General features: G+C 36.5%; 1 protein-coding gene across 5 annotated transcripts in view; it reads left to right on the forward strand.

The window, feature by feature from the left end:
• GABRG1 (gamma-aminobutyric acid type A receptor subunit gamma1) overlaps positions 1-15,992 on the forward strand; it is a 63,311-nt gene that overhangs the window by 32,364 nt on the left and 14,955 nt on the right. For 4 of the 5 annotated variants that reach the window (XR_010430177.1, XM_064652910.1, XM_064652908.1 and 1 more), the window contains 4 exons: positions 8,286-8,506; positions 11,277-11,359; positions 12,596-12,733; positions 12,855-13,007. Coding sequence is in view for 4 of the 5 variants with exons in the window: in XM_064652910.1 (XP_064508980.1) it covers positions 8,286-8,506; positions 11,277-11,359; positions 12,596-12,733; positions 12,855-13,007 (595 nt within the window). In the remaining variant the exon portion in view is untranslated. Of the gene's footprint in view, positions 1-471; positions 550-8,285; positions 8,507-11,276; positions 11,360-12,595; positions 12,734-12,854; positions 13,008-15,992 lie in introns of those variants that run through there. The other variant, XM_064652909.1, reaches the window with a different exon arrangement.

Genomic DNA, 15,992 nt, shown 5'->3' on the forward strand with positions numbered 1-15,992 from the left:
AATGCCGCTGTTTCTCCTGGGTTACTTCTTGTTCAAGTTCTTCCTTTGTCTCCTCTTTCTCTCACACATAAATAGTTCCCTTTCATTTTCAAGGCACTTCAAAGCTTTAGACATTTTTATTTGTTTTTTTTTTTTTTTCTCAAGAGGCCATTTAGTATCTCAGATCTCTCTTGTTTCTGCTCCCATACTTTCAACTTTTCATACCAATTTCTCCCAAGCTGCCCTTCATGCTTGAAAGAAACTTTCCATAAATGTCTACAAAGCCATTTAATTGTTTCCCATTATGTGTCTGTTTAAACTTACTTTTCTTTTTTTTTCTTCCCCCTTTTTTTTTTCTTTCTGTGAAGGCTACAAAATATCACAAAGACTTAAGCTTGTGTTGTGCCAAAATCACTATCTGTAATTATGCCCCTGTTGACTTTCCAAATCTTGTCTTTTATGTTAAATTCAAACCTCCTTGCTCCTTGCAGAGGTTATGTGTCCTGTATAAGGAGTATTGAGTGCCTGCACAGCTCAGTTGTGATGATCTAAACCAAGAGTGATGTTAAGGTATGTATCACATAGCACTTCACTGAGAAGGCACAGATATTGACTAGTGCTAATGCTAATCCAAACAGCACCCAACTCCTTCTTTTCACCCCAAAACTGCACAGACTACTTGGCTGTTCTGTTGTACAGTTTATTGTTACTTCCTATATCCTCTCCAAATACTTACTGTCTTCTGCTGTGTTGTCTCCTTTGTGTCTGCAGCTGAGACAAACTGCATTTAGTTCTTTATCTTGTACCTCTTATCTCTCTGTCAGATAGAAGAAGAATATTTTGAAGAACATGACACATCCGTTCTTTGTTATTAATTCCTTATCTGTCTGTCTATAGGGAAATATGTCGTGCTGTGTTCCAATTGTGGAAATAATTTTGCTGACCTAGATTTGAATTGGGTTTTGGGGAAAAAAGCAGGGAATGTGCTTGGATTGTTGCAATCGTAACAGCTTATTGCAATAGAGGCTGACTTTGGCAATGGCTCTTACCACAGAGGCTTTCATGGCTGCCTGAGCTACTGTGCACCAGAGGAAAGATGCTGTGATTCACTGGCCCCTACAAGGGCTGGTGCCAGGATCTGTGCTGACACTACAAAACCTCATTCTCTGTTAAAAGCCAGGCAGCTACAGCAGGATTTTTCATCTCACAATGTGTATTATAGGAATTTCATTTTACTGATAGAGGAGCAATCTGGATGCCTTTTCCTGCAGCAGCACCTTCAAGCTCTTTACCGAGGAAGCAGATCTACCCCTGGAAAGAGTGTTGTCTTACTTCATTGGTCATAGGGGTGACAGCACCAACAAAAGAGCTATTAAGAAATGAAATATGCTTTCTCTAGTAAGTGAATGCAACTTCACTGCCTGTTGATCTTGGTCTTCATTTTATACTGTTGTTGCATGATTTTAAATTTCATCAAGTCTTATACATCTGGATGCTTATTTTGACCACTCTGGAGAATGCAAATTTAAAACACTTTTTCCTGGAATGTTTTGAAGTTTGTCATTCACCAGCATATAGTAAGTGCTGATGGAGATTTTGCCTTTTTGCATAATGTCTCTGTTGTAGAGAGTGATCCCCACAATAGGTTATGCTCTTACAGCCAATAAATAAATAGAGGCTCTTAGGAAGTTCTTGACATATGTCTGTACTCTTATATATTTGGTGTAGCAGATGATTGATATTTGGAGCAGATTACTGCCTCATCAACCAGAAAGCCAAAATAATAGGCTTGCTGTATTTCATGTAGGATCATGTATCTTACAGGAGTTGGAGAGCAGAAGCCAAACCCAGGTAAGTCTGTTTGCCATCAGTGTTGACATTTTGAACCATGGCAGGAAAACCATGTAAATTAAAGGCAAGACAAAACCAAACAGTAACTGTGCAATTAATCGTGCTTTGAAAACTGTTGCACCATACTGAATGATGAAATACTGTGTTTGAAACTTTATAGTTAATTTATGAAGGGAAACTGTAGAAAGCTGTGTATGCTTGAGTAATGTACAGCTTTGTTGTTAAAGTTGCTTTTGAGTCCAATTTTAACTATTTGAGTCTCTCTAATTACAGGAAGTTAGATGTAGCTGTTGAATTTTGAAAGTACAGTTAATGGAGCTGGTAAATCACTATTGACAACCTCAAAGCCAAAGCCTTAATCCATACCAGTATTCACTCCTGGGTTTTTAATATGTATATATGTATGTATATATGTGGGGTTTTTGTGGGTTTTTGCTTTGTTTTGTTCTGAGTTCTCTTCTTTGGTTCTTTCTGTAGTTTAATGTTTGATTATGAGAAGCAGTGCCTGAAAAATTCAATTTTCAATTGAAAAGCAAACAAAAACTTTTTTGTATAATTTTTACCATGAGAATGTATATAGATTATGTATATAACTTATCTACTTCCTCTCCTTATGCTTTCTTCAAATGGCCAAAATCTAAGCTGATGAAATAAAAGGGTAGATTTTTCTGAAGTGCTTTAGTTACTTTTCTAGCTACTCTTTTAATTATTGGAAAGATTTTAATTATAGTTTCTAATCCACAAAGCATTTAAATTAATCTTGCCTTTTATTCGTATTGTTTGCATCTGTCACTTTGCATATTCAAAATAAGGACTAGATAAGAACAGATGCCAAATTATGATGTGGCAGACTTTTTTTCTGTATCATGACTATGTAAGTCTTGCTGTGCTCACTCACCTTCTGTAGATATGATTTTCCATATTTCCACTTACCCTGCGCATATGTTCTCATAGCATCCTCCAGTGTGATTATCTGCACAGTCATGACAATCTGACTGATTAAAAGACTCTGGAAGCAGATGTTGTGCACTTCTGTTCACTGCATTTCCTGCAGCCCTCACCTCTTCTGTGGCTGCAATATTATTAATGCAATATTACAGTCACATGTCAGAATCATTGTGATTTGTTAGATCTGTTAGATCTATTAAATCTTGCCCTAAGATCACTAAGTTCAGATTGCTCTAGTGAGCAAACTAAAATGGTTTACCAAACCAAGAAATTTTACTTTTGCTTTGGTCTCAGCTGTGTGGGGATCAAGTTCTGAAAGCATTGTTGACCCTGAAGCAGATCAAAAATCTCTTTAAAGTAACCCACTAGCAAGAGTAGCCACATTTTGTAAATTTTTTAAGAGTAGTTATATATCAAAGATAGGTTAAGTATTTTAATAAATTACTTAAAAGCCCCTTATTGATGTCCAGAGATGTTTGGGTGAGAGGAAAAGGTAAAGGTTGCAAGTATTTATTGACACCACACTGGTAAGATGAAGATAAGTTGGCTAATGCTCAGTGCTTTATTTGATGCTTCTCCTAGCATGTGGTTACCAGTTCTTCCTATGAATTTCTTTGTTGTTAAAATCTCTTAATCAGCATACTAAACTGTGGCTTTGATATTAAATTGCATCTCCTATTGTTGAAACATATGGGTTGGTAGAATTCTTTCTTTAGTTTCCCCTTCTTCATTTTTTTTGTCTTAAAACTTCTCCGCCTCATTGGCATTGAATTCCAGTTTAAGAAATTAGAATACTGAACAGAGTAATAAAATAATTGACTAAAGTGAAGTCATGTCACATTTGGTAATTGAACTGTGTTGAGGGGCTCCATATGAAACAGATTCCTGAATTAGCATGTGGCATTACAGAAAACTGGAGGTGTCCTTCATCTAAAATTTTGAATCTGGAAGAAAAGGTGGGGTGGATTTCTGAGAAAAGATGAAATGACAGAGGTATGTATTTATTAATTTTTCATCAAAATTCACTGGTAATGAACTGTATTGAAGGTCTGTGGTTTGCAACACAACTTTTCAGTTGTGAGTTTGGTTTTGGACTCTTCTTTCTTTGTGTGTTTAGCACCACAAAACTAGGCTACCTTTTCCTGTTCTCAAACAAAATATGACACAGTTAACATAATCCAGCCAACAATTTAGCTACTTGTTACTTGACTTCTCCAGAGTTTTTTATTGTGGAATATCAAATCAGTTGTGGGACTGTCAGGCAAAATATCCAAGAAATGTTTTTCCTGCATTGTTAGATTTTTCCCATCCTTATAGATATTATGTTGGAATTTGTGCGATGTGGTTTGTACTGATAAAAAAATCATGTTAGATGGTATTTGCCTTCTTTTCCTTCACAGCTTTCCAGTAAAAAAAGTTAAATAATCCACTGACCTGTTCAAGTCTGACTGTAATTGGACTGTGCATGACAATGAAACATGTCAAGGATTCTATTTATTCCCCTACAGCAGCTGCTCCTACTTTATTTGAAGTAATTGCTTTTATTTATTAAATGACTTTCACTCAGACTATGAACCTGTTTGTCAATAGTCACAGTTTGTTCACTGCCTGGCCCTTTCTTTAATGGTAATCTCTGATTAGTCACTCTGTTCCCAGCCTTTGGAGTTTGTTATGATCTTTTATAGAGGAAAGAGATGGAGGAGGATTGCAGTTATCTGTAAATAATTAGACAGGTGGGCACTTTATGCCAGCTGTGCAAAAAAGGTTTTCAGCATACTAATCAAATGCCAAACATTAGCTAATGTGTGCCATTGTTCTTGAACCCTGTGAGGCTGAATATGAAGAAGGATGCATTTTGCTATGGCTGTAACTAATAGAGCCATAGACTGATTCCATTTTTTCTGCATGGCTACTTTGTCATTAGTTTAATTTGAAAGAGAGAATAGTAAACCAATTTTTATGGTGACATAGTGGCGTTAAATGGTGAGTTTTAGGAAAGACTAATAGAAGTAGTAATAAGATTATTAATTTTAAATTTTGTAAGAAAACAAGGAAAACAAAGTAGTTAGAAAGATTTGTTGAAATGAAAGAATATTGTATAAATCTGGTTGTTTTTGTGATTGCTTATACAGTTTTTATAAAAAAGATAGGGCTTTTATTCAACTCATTTTAGAAAAAAAGTACTCCCAGAAAAGACAGTATTGAGATTTTTCTATCTAATTTTCAACAAATTTTAGGGAACCAGATTTCCCCTTCTTATAAGGAAATATGAAATATTTTCCAGGAGACTCAAATTTAAGGGAATTCAGTGTATGAATCCATAAAATTTGAAAATATCAGGCCCATTTCAAAAGTGGATTTTCAGAAAGAATCTGTCTTTCTTAATAATTCTTCTAGCCTAGTTTCCCTTTCAGGTTATTGTACTCTATACTGTCACAGTGACATGCTGCCAGACTCTTAGTTTGATCATCCTTTATATCTTTGCCTGTGCTTGGTAACTGCTTGGGGGCCTCTCCTGCAGGGAGAAATGTGTTTGGAAAAGAGGCTAATAAACATGAGTCCCATTTTCGTGTCTTGCCCCTCTACAGTATGAGTACTTGTATGTACTTGGACAGGATGCTAAAGCTCCCTTGAGTGAAAAATAGTATAGATGTAATGGGTTAAAAAGGTGATCTCGTGTGAGATGCATTGTGTGAAGAATATATGCCACCTCAGGATATATTATGGACCCTCAAAGACAGAGAGGTTTCAGGGAGGCACAGGCCAAACAGATATGCTGAAGAAGTAGATAGTATAGTCCACCAAGGCAGATGTTAAAAGTGAAATAAATGTTCTTGGGAGAAATCAGAGAGCACTGTTTCTGGGTCCCTGCTGAAGAGTGGGGTGAACTGCTGCTGCCACCCACCATGAGGCTGCACGTCCACATCTTTCAGATAGGATGAGTGATAGGATTATGTCTGACTCCAGAGGGAGAAGGAGATGTCTCGTTGCAGAAGTGTGAACTTGTGAATTGAGGACAACTCTCTTCAGATATGTCGCAAGAGGCTAGGACTTGGACATTTTGTATACATTCAGCAAGACACTTGGAAACAAGTAGTAACTAATCTTATGATATTAAACTATTGGATATTAGATTATTTTTGAACAGTTGTATCAAGAAGAGTAAAAGTTTGTTGTTGTTTCATTTTTTTCCGAAAGTTTTCTAAACAACTCCTCTAGTACATGGCATTCTGGTTTCTACTGGAATAGAGTTAATTTTTTTCTTAGTAGCTGGTGCAGTGCTGTGTTTTGGATTTAATAGGATAAAAACTTGCACATTTAATATTGAAAGGTAAAAGAATAAAAGCATCTGGGTCTGCTGATGCTATTTCTGTGTTTTGTGTGTTCAAAATAATCTGTTAGCTCTCTTCCTTTTCTATCTGAATTTATTAGAATGGTTGGTATTCTATAACAACCTGTGTTTTCTTGCTCTGGGCAGATTTGACTATAATGACACTGATAATTTTCTTTTTCTCAAACAAGGACTGCTACTGTGAAGAGGCTGCTTAGAGTAGCACCTTCAAACTCAGTCTTCACTTTTCATACATTTGGTTGTGTCTGTTGATTTCACTCATTGACTTCTTTTGTTTCTCCTATTTGCATTGTAAAGGCAACACATAAATCTTTTTTCATTCTGTTCCATTTAAACCCATTAAAACACTTCTCTGGTGCACTGCCTTGGGCTCTCCTTTGTACTACAGCAAGGCAAGTTTTCTTTCTCATTGTAACCACTACAGATGAGCACAGAAAGCTGAATTTTAAGGTTGAGCAGGTCCAGGGTTTTCACAGGTGTCTTGAATGCTGTTTACAGAAATAGGGGGAAAAAAAATCAAGGACTTGTTTTGACCCGCAGAATCTTCTCCTGATGGCAGTGACTGTCAAGAAGTATGCAGAGTTTGAGAGCAAAGTAACCTCTAAAATGCATTTTTGATTAGTACTTTCATTCTCTCTGTCCCTTCACTTTTTGCCTCATACGTTAGTTATTCATAACCTTTGAAACTCACTCAGTTACCACAGCACAGGTGGTAATTCATCTGCTGCACATCACAGAGCGAGAGCAAACCTCCCTCTAGCGTATACCTGTTATTCTCCCATCTGAAAAGGCAGGAAAATTAAGAGAGATTAAGGTAGTCCTGGAATATCTGCCTTTGCGCTTCTCAAAGACTAGCTGCCGAATTTCACAAACTTTCCTGGGACATGGGTGGTATCAGTTTCGGAAATTAGTAAGGAGTCTGTAACTCGTACAGTTGGCTGCTGTGATTGTTTAAAAGTAAAATGGACATAAAACCCCACTCCAACTAATAAAGCCATCTGGTTTTATTTAAAAACAGAATTGTCTGACTGCACTATGCATTTTTATTGACCAAGTAAACTGGTAGTGACTATTTTGGCTCAAGCAAAAGTGTGAACACTGTCTCTTCCTCCCACTCCCCTGTCCACTCATCCCATAACTGAGAGGTGAACAACCAACACCAAGTCTCTAAGTTTGGTCTCCAGCTCTTTTTCCCTGCAGGGGAGTTGCTCATTGAAGACCTCATGGGGCAGCTGTGCAGGAAAGGTCACATCTACCATCAAGTTGAGAGACTGTTGCCCTTAATTTTAGAGTCATGGTCTAGAGCTGAGACAAATACAACAGAGAGCTGCTGCTTTGCCCCTGTGTTTGAAGTGCAGAAACAACTGGCTGGATTCTTTGAAAAAAAAAATATTTTTTTGCATCTGTAGTGTTTATCTCAAGTTTTACTGTGTCAAGAATTATTTTATTGAAAGGTTATGGGGTTTCCTTTAATTTATTTATTTATTTATTGCCTTTCTTTTCTGGCCATAAGTAGGCTGAGGAATTTAGTTTTCTGATAAAAAGGAGTTTTCTTGAGCCTTTAATAAGTAAAGTGGAATTTCTTTAGGGAAATTTCCTTCCTGATTATGATTATATATACTTTTGTGTGTATGTTAGTAGATATACGAGGCAGATGGTAGAAGATAGTTCTGCAAACTGTGATGTTTACTTCCCACATATTCATGAATTCTTGAAGGATCTTAAATTACATGTTGTAAAGTTTGGGGGGAAAATATAGAAAGCTTGTTTGGTTTGCTTCTCCAGAGATGTAGAATCGCTGTCTTAACAAATATAGTCTAGCCCTGAAGTAGCAAGGTTGCCCTTAAATTTCTGTCCAGGGCCCCGGGAGGTGATTGCATTGTGCAAGAACCTTCACATTACAGTAACCTCCTGTCACGCATCTTCTTCCTTAAGAAATCAATGTGTGTCAGGGGAGAGGAGGTAGGGACAGAAGGCTGTGTGCATCTTTTGTCAACCTGTAGTTTCTCAGTCTGGTTTTACAGCCTGCTGTGTGCAAATGATAATACAAAAGAGAATAGAGAAACTGGCTTCAGATTTATATATGAAATATAAATAGTTGGCTTGCAGACTTTGGTAAACGTATACATAGATATGGTTGTTTCTCTGTTTTTAGGAATACACTATAGATATAATTTTTGCCCAGACTTGGTATGACAGTCGTCTAAAATTTAACAGCTCAATGAAGGTGCTTATGCTTAATAGCAATATGGTTGGAAAAATTTGGATTCCAGACACTTTCTTCAGGAACTCAAGGAAATCTGATGCTCACTGGATTACAACTCCAAATCGTTTGCTTCGAATCTGGAGTGATGGAAGAGTATTATACACTCTAAGGTGGGTTTTTATTGTCTGGGTAGAAAAAAACCAACAACATGTTATGACCAGGAATATGAAAATAATGAATATGAATCAAATTCCTGGCATCTCTTTTGTTTTGGACCGAAATTCACAAGGAGTTAACTATAGGAGAAAAAAAGAATTATTTGATCATGAAAAACATGACATTTATAGTATTTAGATATATTGCCTAGGTAATTGGGTAAAGACAATTGAAGGAGATAGCAAATTTTGATCTCACTCAAGTACAGGCAGGATTTTAAAAAAGATATTATATAACATATAGCACTGTGATGGTCTGTCACTAATATATTGTGCATAAATCATACATTGTTTTGCAGACTTTCTGTTTTAAATAGTTTGTTATCTAATTTCCACCAAATTATATACTGTAAGTAAAATTTAAATGCTTTGGATAATAAAAATCATAAGAAGTTCAATTAAAGCTAAGGCCCCAATCCTGCATATAATTGTCAACGTTTTTACCCTTCCAAGCTGTTAAAATCAACAGATCTGTTCATCCAAATTAGGCATAAGCAAACAAGTTTGTGATAATTCTTCTTGGCAAATGGGAGATGCCTGTGCTGGTTGGTTTTAAGCTTACCATCTAGCTATCTTTACTGATCTTTGAGTCACTTTTCAAACAGTACTTGAAAGGCTGTAGCCTATAGAAAGCATTTTAGGGTCATCTCTCAGTCTAATTTTTTAAATATGCGTAAAAAATCTTGCAATAAATCAGGAGCTGATCAAGAAATAGTCCATTCAGAGGATGCCATAAATATGATTCTGCTCTTAAGAGTTTATTTACTTATTTATTTAAATAAAGAGTGGCACCATTTAATTACTTTCTTCTCAATCATTTGTGCTGTGTTCATATGCAGGCTAGTTGTGTTGTATGAACAATTTATAAAAGTCTTCTCTATCAGATGTAAGAAGCATTAGAATGTTTTAAAAGGATTCTCTTCAATGAATTTTTTTTGTGGTATGATTCATTTGGGGACATACAGACATCTCTGAAGGGCACTTTTTAAATGGTTTATTAAGCTGATGTTTATAAAAGTCTCTAGAGAACCTCTTCTGTTGACATGCTATGTTTTTTACCTTTTTCTAGCTGGCATTCGTAGAGTCATACTTGGACTTTATCCTTCCATTGTCTATTCAGTTTCAATGTACAATTTCTTCTAAAGAGGTTCAAAGTAACACAAAGTAATAAATAAATGCAAGCCATAAAGTCCTGTGAGCCCTCATAGAGCAATAGGTTAGAATCACTGTGTTAGAGTATGAGCTATAAAGCACAACGAGCTCATGACAAAACAGCGGAACAGGTTTTCACCCAGCACTGCAACGTGCAAACATCTGTATAGGTGAGGATATGAATTTTGCCTAAGGCAGAACAACACTGAGAGGTTCATATGTTACTTATTGAAGGAACTTTAACATGATCTGACAGTGTTCCAGGTTTGTGGGCTCCCCTTTTTTTCCTCATTGGTAATTCAGAGAGCAGACGTGGTCAATCTGTTAATCAGCCTTACTGAATCTCCTCTGAGGGTAGCCCTTGGTCTGTCCATTGCACACATCAATGATTCCATATTAGTTTTGTTGCTTTTAATAGGGGGCTGGGCTTGTTTTCTTTTTGTTTGAGTGTTTGACTATCCAAAGGTTGAAAATGGAAATACAAAGGCAATAAATGCATATATCATAGTTGGCAAATTTGAAAAGCATCTTCGGAGCAATGCAAGTATTTTGCTTAGAAATGTAAGGGACAGTTTTTCTTCTCTCCCTCTGCCCAGTGTATGCTAAGAAATACACTTTCCCCTGTAAACCTCTTTTGGTCAGGTCCTAGTGGCACTTTCTGTAGAATAAATACTTTGTTCAGAGACTTTCAAAGATTTCTGGCAGCATGTCACAGAATCTTCCTTTTCCCATCCCTTCTTATCTAATATATAAGCATTATGTTAATTTTTAAAGTTCATTTTAGAAGATATTCTGAATTTCTACATAGTCTTACCAACAAAGAAGGAGGTATTTTAAATGCAAAGAAGTCAGTTTGGGGTCTAGCACCTTACTTCAGCTTCCTAGTGAAAGGTAGCAGAGCTAGGTTTTGCACTGATTGTTTGGAAGTCCTGCAGAAATCTGCAATAGTATTTTCAAAAGCAGCAAGTGATTCAGTTGACACAATTATGAGTCCTAAACCACCTCTAAAATCTTTATAAGTTGTGAATGAATGCCTTAGACATTAAATGAGTAGAAAAATCAAGTCTGCTCTTTCCTGTCAATACTACTGTCTTCGCCAGAGCTGCTTCCATGAGTATAGAGCAAGCTCAAGAGTGTCCCCACCTTTTTTTCTCTTATGTGTAGCCACCAGATACAATGATGCCAAATACAATTTGACTCCACAAATGCATTCTACAGAAACTTTATTTGCTATCATAAACTCCCATCCTTCCGCTGTCTTCAGACCCTCCTTTTTATCCCCTATTTCTGGTAGAGCAGAGAGCTGCCCCCAAATCAACTGAAAATTTTGAAATGGCTTGAAATACCAGTTGAAACAACGCAGATCCTTAGGTTGCATGTGACAATAGTTCTTGTTATTTTGTTCTTTGGTGGTGATGCTGGATGTGTTTTTGTTGATACACAGTAAGCTATTCATAACATCCATTAATTGGCAAAATTTATTTCTGTTCATGTTCTTTACTATGTAGTCTGAAGTGTCTGAATGCTTGAATATAACCTTTTTTCTTTTTTTACTCCTTCCTTCTCTAACTAGGCTGACAATTAATGCTGAATGTTATCTTCAGCTTCATAATTTTCCTATGGATGAACACTCCTGTCCTCTGGAGTTTTCAAGCTGTAGGTGGTAAACCACTTTTTTCTCTTTACATTCAGGCTTTAAATTTCCTTAAATTCTGGCATCAGAAGAGCAAATATTTACTTTTTAAAGCCTTGCAATGAAGGAAATAACTGATCTATTCATGTTTTGGTTAGATTTATTGCATTATTTAATGCAAGAATGAAGGAGTTGAATCACAAGCACTTTGTGCAACTTTAAAAATAGTTGTATTGCTTAGGAGTCTGACGCAATGCCCATTCCAGTTAATGGAAAAGCATCACACTGGAAGAACTTTATTTTTTTTACCTGCAAGATTTGATAATGTTGAATTACTTCCATGTGGTATACTTAAAAGGAAAAATAAGATCTCTCTTCTTCAACCTGCTCCTGTAAATGCTTAATTAGTATAAGAAGTCCTTCTCCTTTCAGTGAGACTTATTTTATGTGAGCAAGAAACATAACTTTCAGGCTCCATTTTTTTGATATAAACTATATTTTAAAAAAATTCCCAAGGGAATTGTGCTATTAAAATCATAGAATCCCTAAGGTTGGATAAGACCTCCAGGATCATCAAGTCCAACCTTTGACCAAACACCACCATGTCAACTACACCACAGCGCTAAGTGCCAAATCCAGTAGTTTCTTGAACGCCTCCAGGAATGGTGACTCTACTACCTCCTTGAGCAACCTGTTCCAGTGCTTAACCACCTTCTCAGTGAAGAAATTCTTCCTGATACCCAACCCTAACCTCCCCTGATGCAGCTTGAGGCCACTTCCTCTTGTTCTACACTAGTTGCCTGTGAGAAGGGGCTGACCTCCACCTTGCTACAACTTCTTTTCTGGAGGTCTTACCTGAGCCATCAGTAGGAATTTTGTCAAATTATATACTAAAAGTGTCAGTCCTTTTAAGCTCTTTCTGATCATTTAATGGTAATGTAAATTGCATTTGTGTATTAATTTATAACAATGATTCTGAGCCAAGTTTTCATATCGGAGTTCAAGAATATCATGTAGATATTTCCAAAATGTTTGTATTTACATAGTTGTTTATCTATCATACATTTAGCTAGGTTTAAAACTGAGGCCAGATATTTTGTTGTTAAATTTTAAGTGTGTCAGGTGGACTACAGATTGTCTTTGTCTCTAATCCACTTTATGTGTAGCCCTGGTTTAGTTTATAAGTAACTTCAGATATCACAAAACATGCTTTGGTACGTTCTGTGGCTGAATGTTTGATTTGTTTTGTTTTGTTCCAGATGGATATCCCAGAAATGAAATTGAATACAAATGGAAGAAAACCTCTGTGGAAGTGGCAGATCCAAAATACTGGAGATTGTATCAGTTTGCATTTGTAGGGTTACGAAACACAACTGAAATTTCTCATACCTTGTCTGGTAAGGCAAAGTGTTAAGTTTTATTTTATGCCAGATCTGTATAGAACAAGTCTAGCAGACCAAGATACAACTGAAAACCATATTAAATATAATGTAAATATTTTTTATTTTTCATTTTTAGGTGATTATATTATTATGACAATCTTCTTTGATCTCAGCAGACGTATGGGATATTTTACTATTCAGACATACATTCCTTGTATACTCACAGTTGTTCTTTCATGGGTGTCATTTTGGATCAATAAAGATGCAGTTCCTGCAAGGACTTCTCTGGGTAAGAATGTCTTTTTTTCAGCCTTGAAGGGTCTGGTACTCCCCAAAAATACAAATCTGCAGCAAGGAGTAAATCAGCCACAGCTTATTCCCCTTCAGATTGTGACTGTTGGTCACTCTTTTTCTTGAACTGCAAGGTTGGGAGTAGAAGAATCCTACTATGGCTGCAGAACAGGGCTTAAGGAGGGAATGTTGAAGAAGGAAAATCCTTATCCAAACCCTGTGGATCTGCTGTTGTTCACATAAATACTTTTTTTCTCCTTTATGCTCTTTTTGTCACCTCCAGGGACTGCAATGTGGCAATTATTAGTCTGACAGGTATGACTTCACTTAGCATCATGGAACAAAAGATGTCATTACTACAGGAGTGTAAATTGTGAAGATATGGTTTTGGTGGTTTTTCTTTATTTTGTTGTTGGTGTTTTTGTGTTGTTTTTTGTTGATGATGGTTTAATAATAGAAAGGATTCAGTTATTCTTTTAAGTCCAGGATAGGACAGAAAATTTGCAACCAGACTTGCAGTCAAGCCTATAGCACATAAAAACTGACTCACTGTCCTGCTTTTACTACAGACAGTACTGAAGTGTGTTGCAAATTCCAGTATAGAGACACTTCTGTGTTCCTGTCATCTTGGCTGACCTGCTTAGCATGGTGTCAGTCTCCTGAGTTTGACCATTTAGGATTCCTGTGCAGCCTTAGAGAAAGGTTTTAGTCTCCACATAAAGCACGATAGACATGGTGCATGGAGTGCACAGGATGTACATTAGGAACTTTGAGTTTAGAAGTGACAGATGCTTATAGTAAAACTGGTGACAGCAGTATGACCTATTTTGGGAGAAAGACCAAGAGCTGAGAGTGTATCTTAGGAAGTGAGAGATGTGAGTTAATTTTTCATCATTATTATGCATTGTATCATTATTCATTTAGCATTGTGAACACACCATTCACACCTTATAGGATCATTTACTACGAGAAAGGTGAGTCCAGGCTTTAACTCCCTGCCTTTCCCACTGAAAATGGACCACCTGCAAGCATGCAAGATTAATGAGTCAAGAAAGAAAGTAAGCAGAAATGAGCATGGCTCAGTAGGCTAATGAAAAGGTGAGGGGAGAAAATCTAAGTCTTGGATCCTAACTTCGTTATTCAGAAGTGCTGCAAAGTATAGTGAAGAGACCCCAAAGTTTTAAATAAATAAGTGAAACTAACTTTTGGTAGTTTTAGACCTTGATGTAGAAATCTCTTATCAGATTTCTTTGACTAACTAATCATTGGACATCATTGTGGGTTCTGACTAGCTAGAAGACACTAGGTATAACAGGAAAAACTGATGTACTGGTGTCTTGCTAGTTCTGTATCCAGTTTGTTCTTTTTACAGAGTACTTTTTATATGCCATGAACCTAGAAAATTTGCCTTTGATATCATGGTTTAGCTGAAGTTTTGAAGCTCTCACTTCAGCAGTACTAACCTTCATCTACTTGAGATGAACTACAAACGTTTGCAATGTCTTGTTTACAGCTCCCTGCAGGTAACTCTGAGCTCCTTCTGTGTGAACATGCAAAAACCATAGTTTGACAGATTGTAGGATGATTTTTCTCGCGTGCAAATGTTCTGGAAAAGGAGAAAAAGAGTACTTGTCAAATAGACACAATTTTATAGAAAAAGACTGAGAAACTAAGACAAGAAAGGCAAAGCTAAGCAAGATCTGTTGTGCTATTGAAGGTTTGCTCTCTGTGACAGCCCCCATATATGCCTTTCACATAGCAGAGTGGACTGGGAAAATCCACATCTCTTTTTGTCTTCTCTGAAGAGAAGTTGGTAATAGGGAATGGTGGGTGTGACTTTTCCCCTGGATGCTTTGCTGGGGTCTGGCACAGTGAAAAGGCTTGGACCTTTTTCTTCCATATATGTTGAAAGATCCTGGCAGATTGTGGTTTCCCAAAGCTAAGGATTTGGGATGATTAAAGGTATTTAGGTATTTAAACACATAGAGAAATGCCTAATTGATTTCCAAAGTATCTAGTGGGAGTGAAGCACTTCTGAAGAACTCTGTGGTTATCTGTTTGCCCTTTTAGGCATGTAATTTCACTGGGAAATCTGTTGCAAAATCACTACTGCCTTCCTGCTGCAGGAGTAGCGACCATAGCGACCACTGATTCCGTGCTTTGATTTATAAGCCATAGACAGCCATAGACTGATGTAATGCATTATTTTTTAATAATCCTGTGCATTTAAATAACAAATTTGTGTGTTCAAGTATTGCTCTCCAAAGGAAAGGTCACATCCTAATTTTGGACTATTATGAAAAAGGCTTTGCATTTGCCTGAAAAAACAAATATAAGAAGACAGTGTTTAACACCTTATAAATGCTAAACCAGTGAAGAGTGGCATAGTTGAGATTTTGAACATATTGTTATTAAAGCTAGCTGGTTCTTTTAATTAACTTGTATGTAAGTGAATGAAGGAAAACATTTTCTATTAATTAAGACAGAGTATTGAAAACATATCTATTAGAGTATGATACCAGAAAGGCCATGAAGGTCATCTAATTTTATCTACTACATGTCAGAAGCAAACAATTGAAAACATTTTTCATTTTTCTTATGTTTACCAGTAGTTTGAAATCATTAAAAATTAATGCACTTTTTTTCTGAATGCATCCTTTTTTACCTTTTAATCTTTCAAAAGCTAATGTTCTTTCTTGTATTTGTAAAATATGTGCTTATTTGTACCTGTTTTTCTATTGTATTTGTTTTATATGTACATTTTATGACAGATTTCTAAAATTGCACAAACTTTCTCAATATCACTGTTTATTCAGTGTATGTCAAACATAGAAGGGATTTAAAGGGAAGGTGAAATGTGCTGCCTTCTCTATGATCCCATGGTGGCTGTTGGATCCATAGGGATGGCTTCTTGCAATAGTATCGATTCATGTGGGCGTAATCAGTGATGAACCCTGCTGCGGCTCAGTTCCTATATGCCTCA

This window comes from Pseudopipra pipra, chromosome 4 (assembly GCF_036250125.1).
Source record: "Pseudopipra pipra isolate bDixPip1 chromosome 4, bDixPip1.hap1, whole genome shotgun sequence".
Classification (NCBI taxonomy): domain Eukaryota; kingdom Metazoa; phylum Chordata; class Aves; order Passeriformes; family Pipridae; genus Pseudopipra; species Pseudopipra pipra.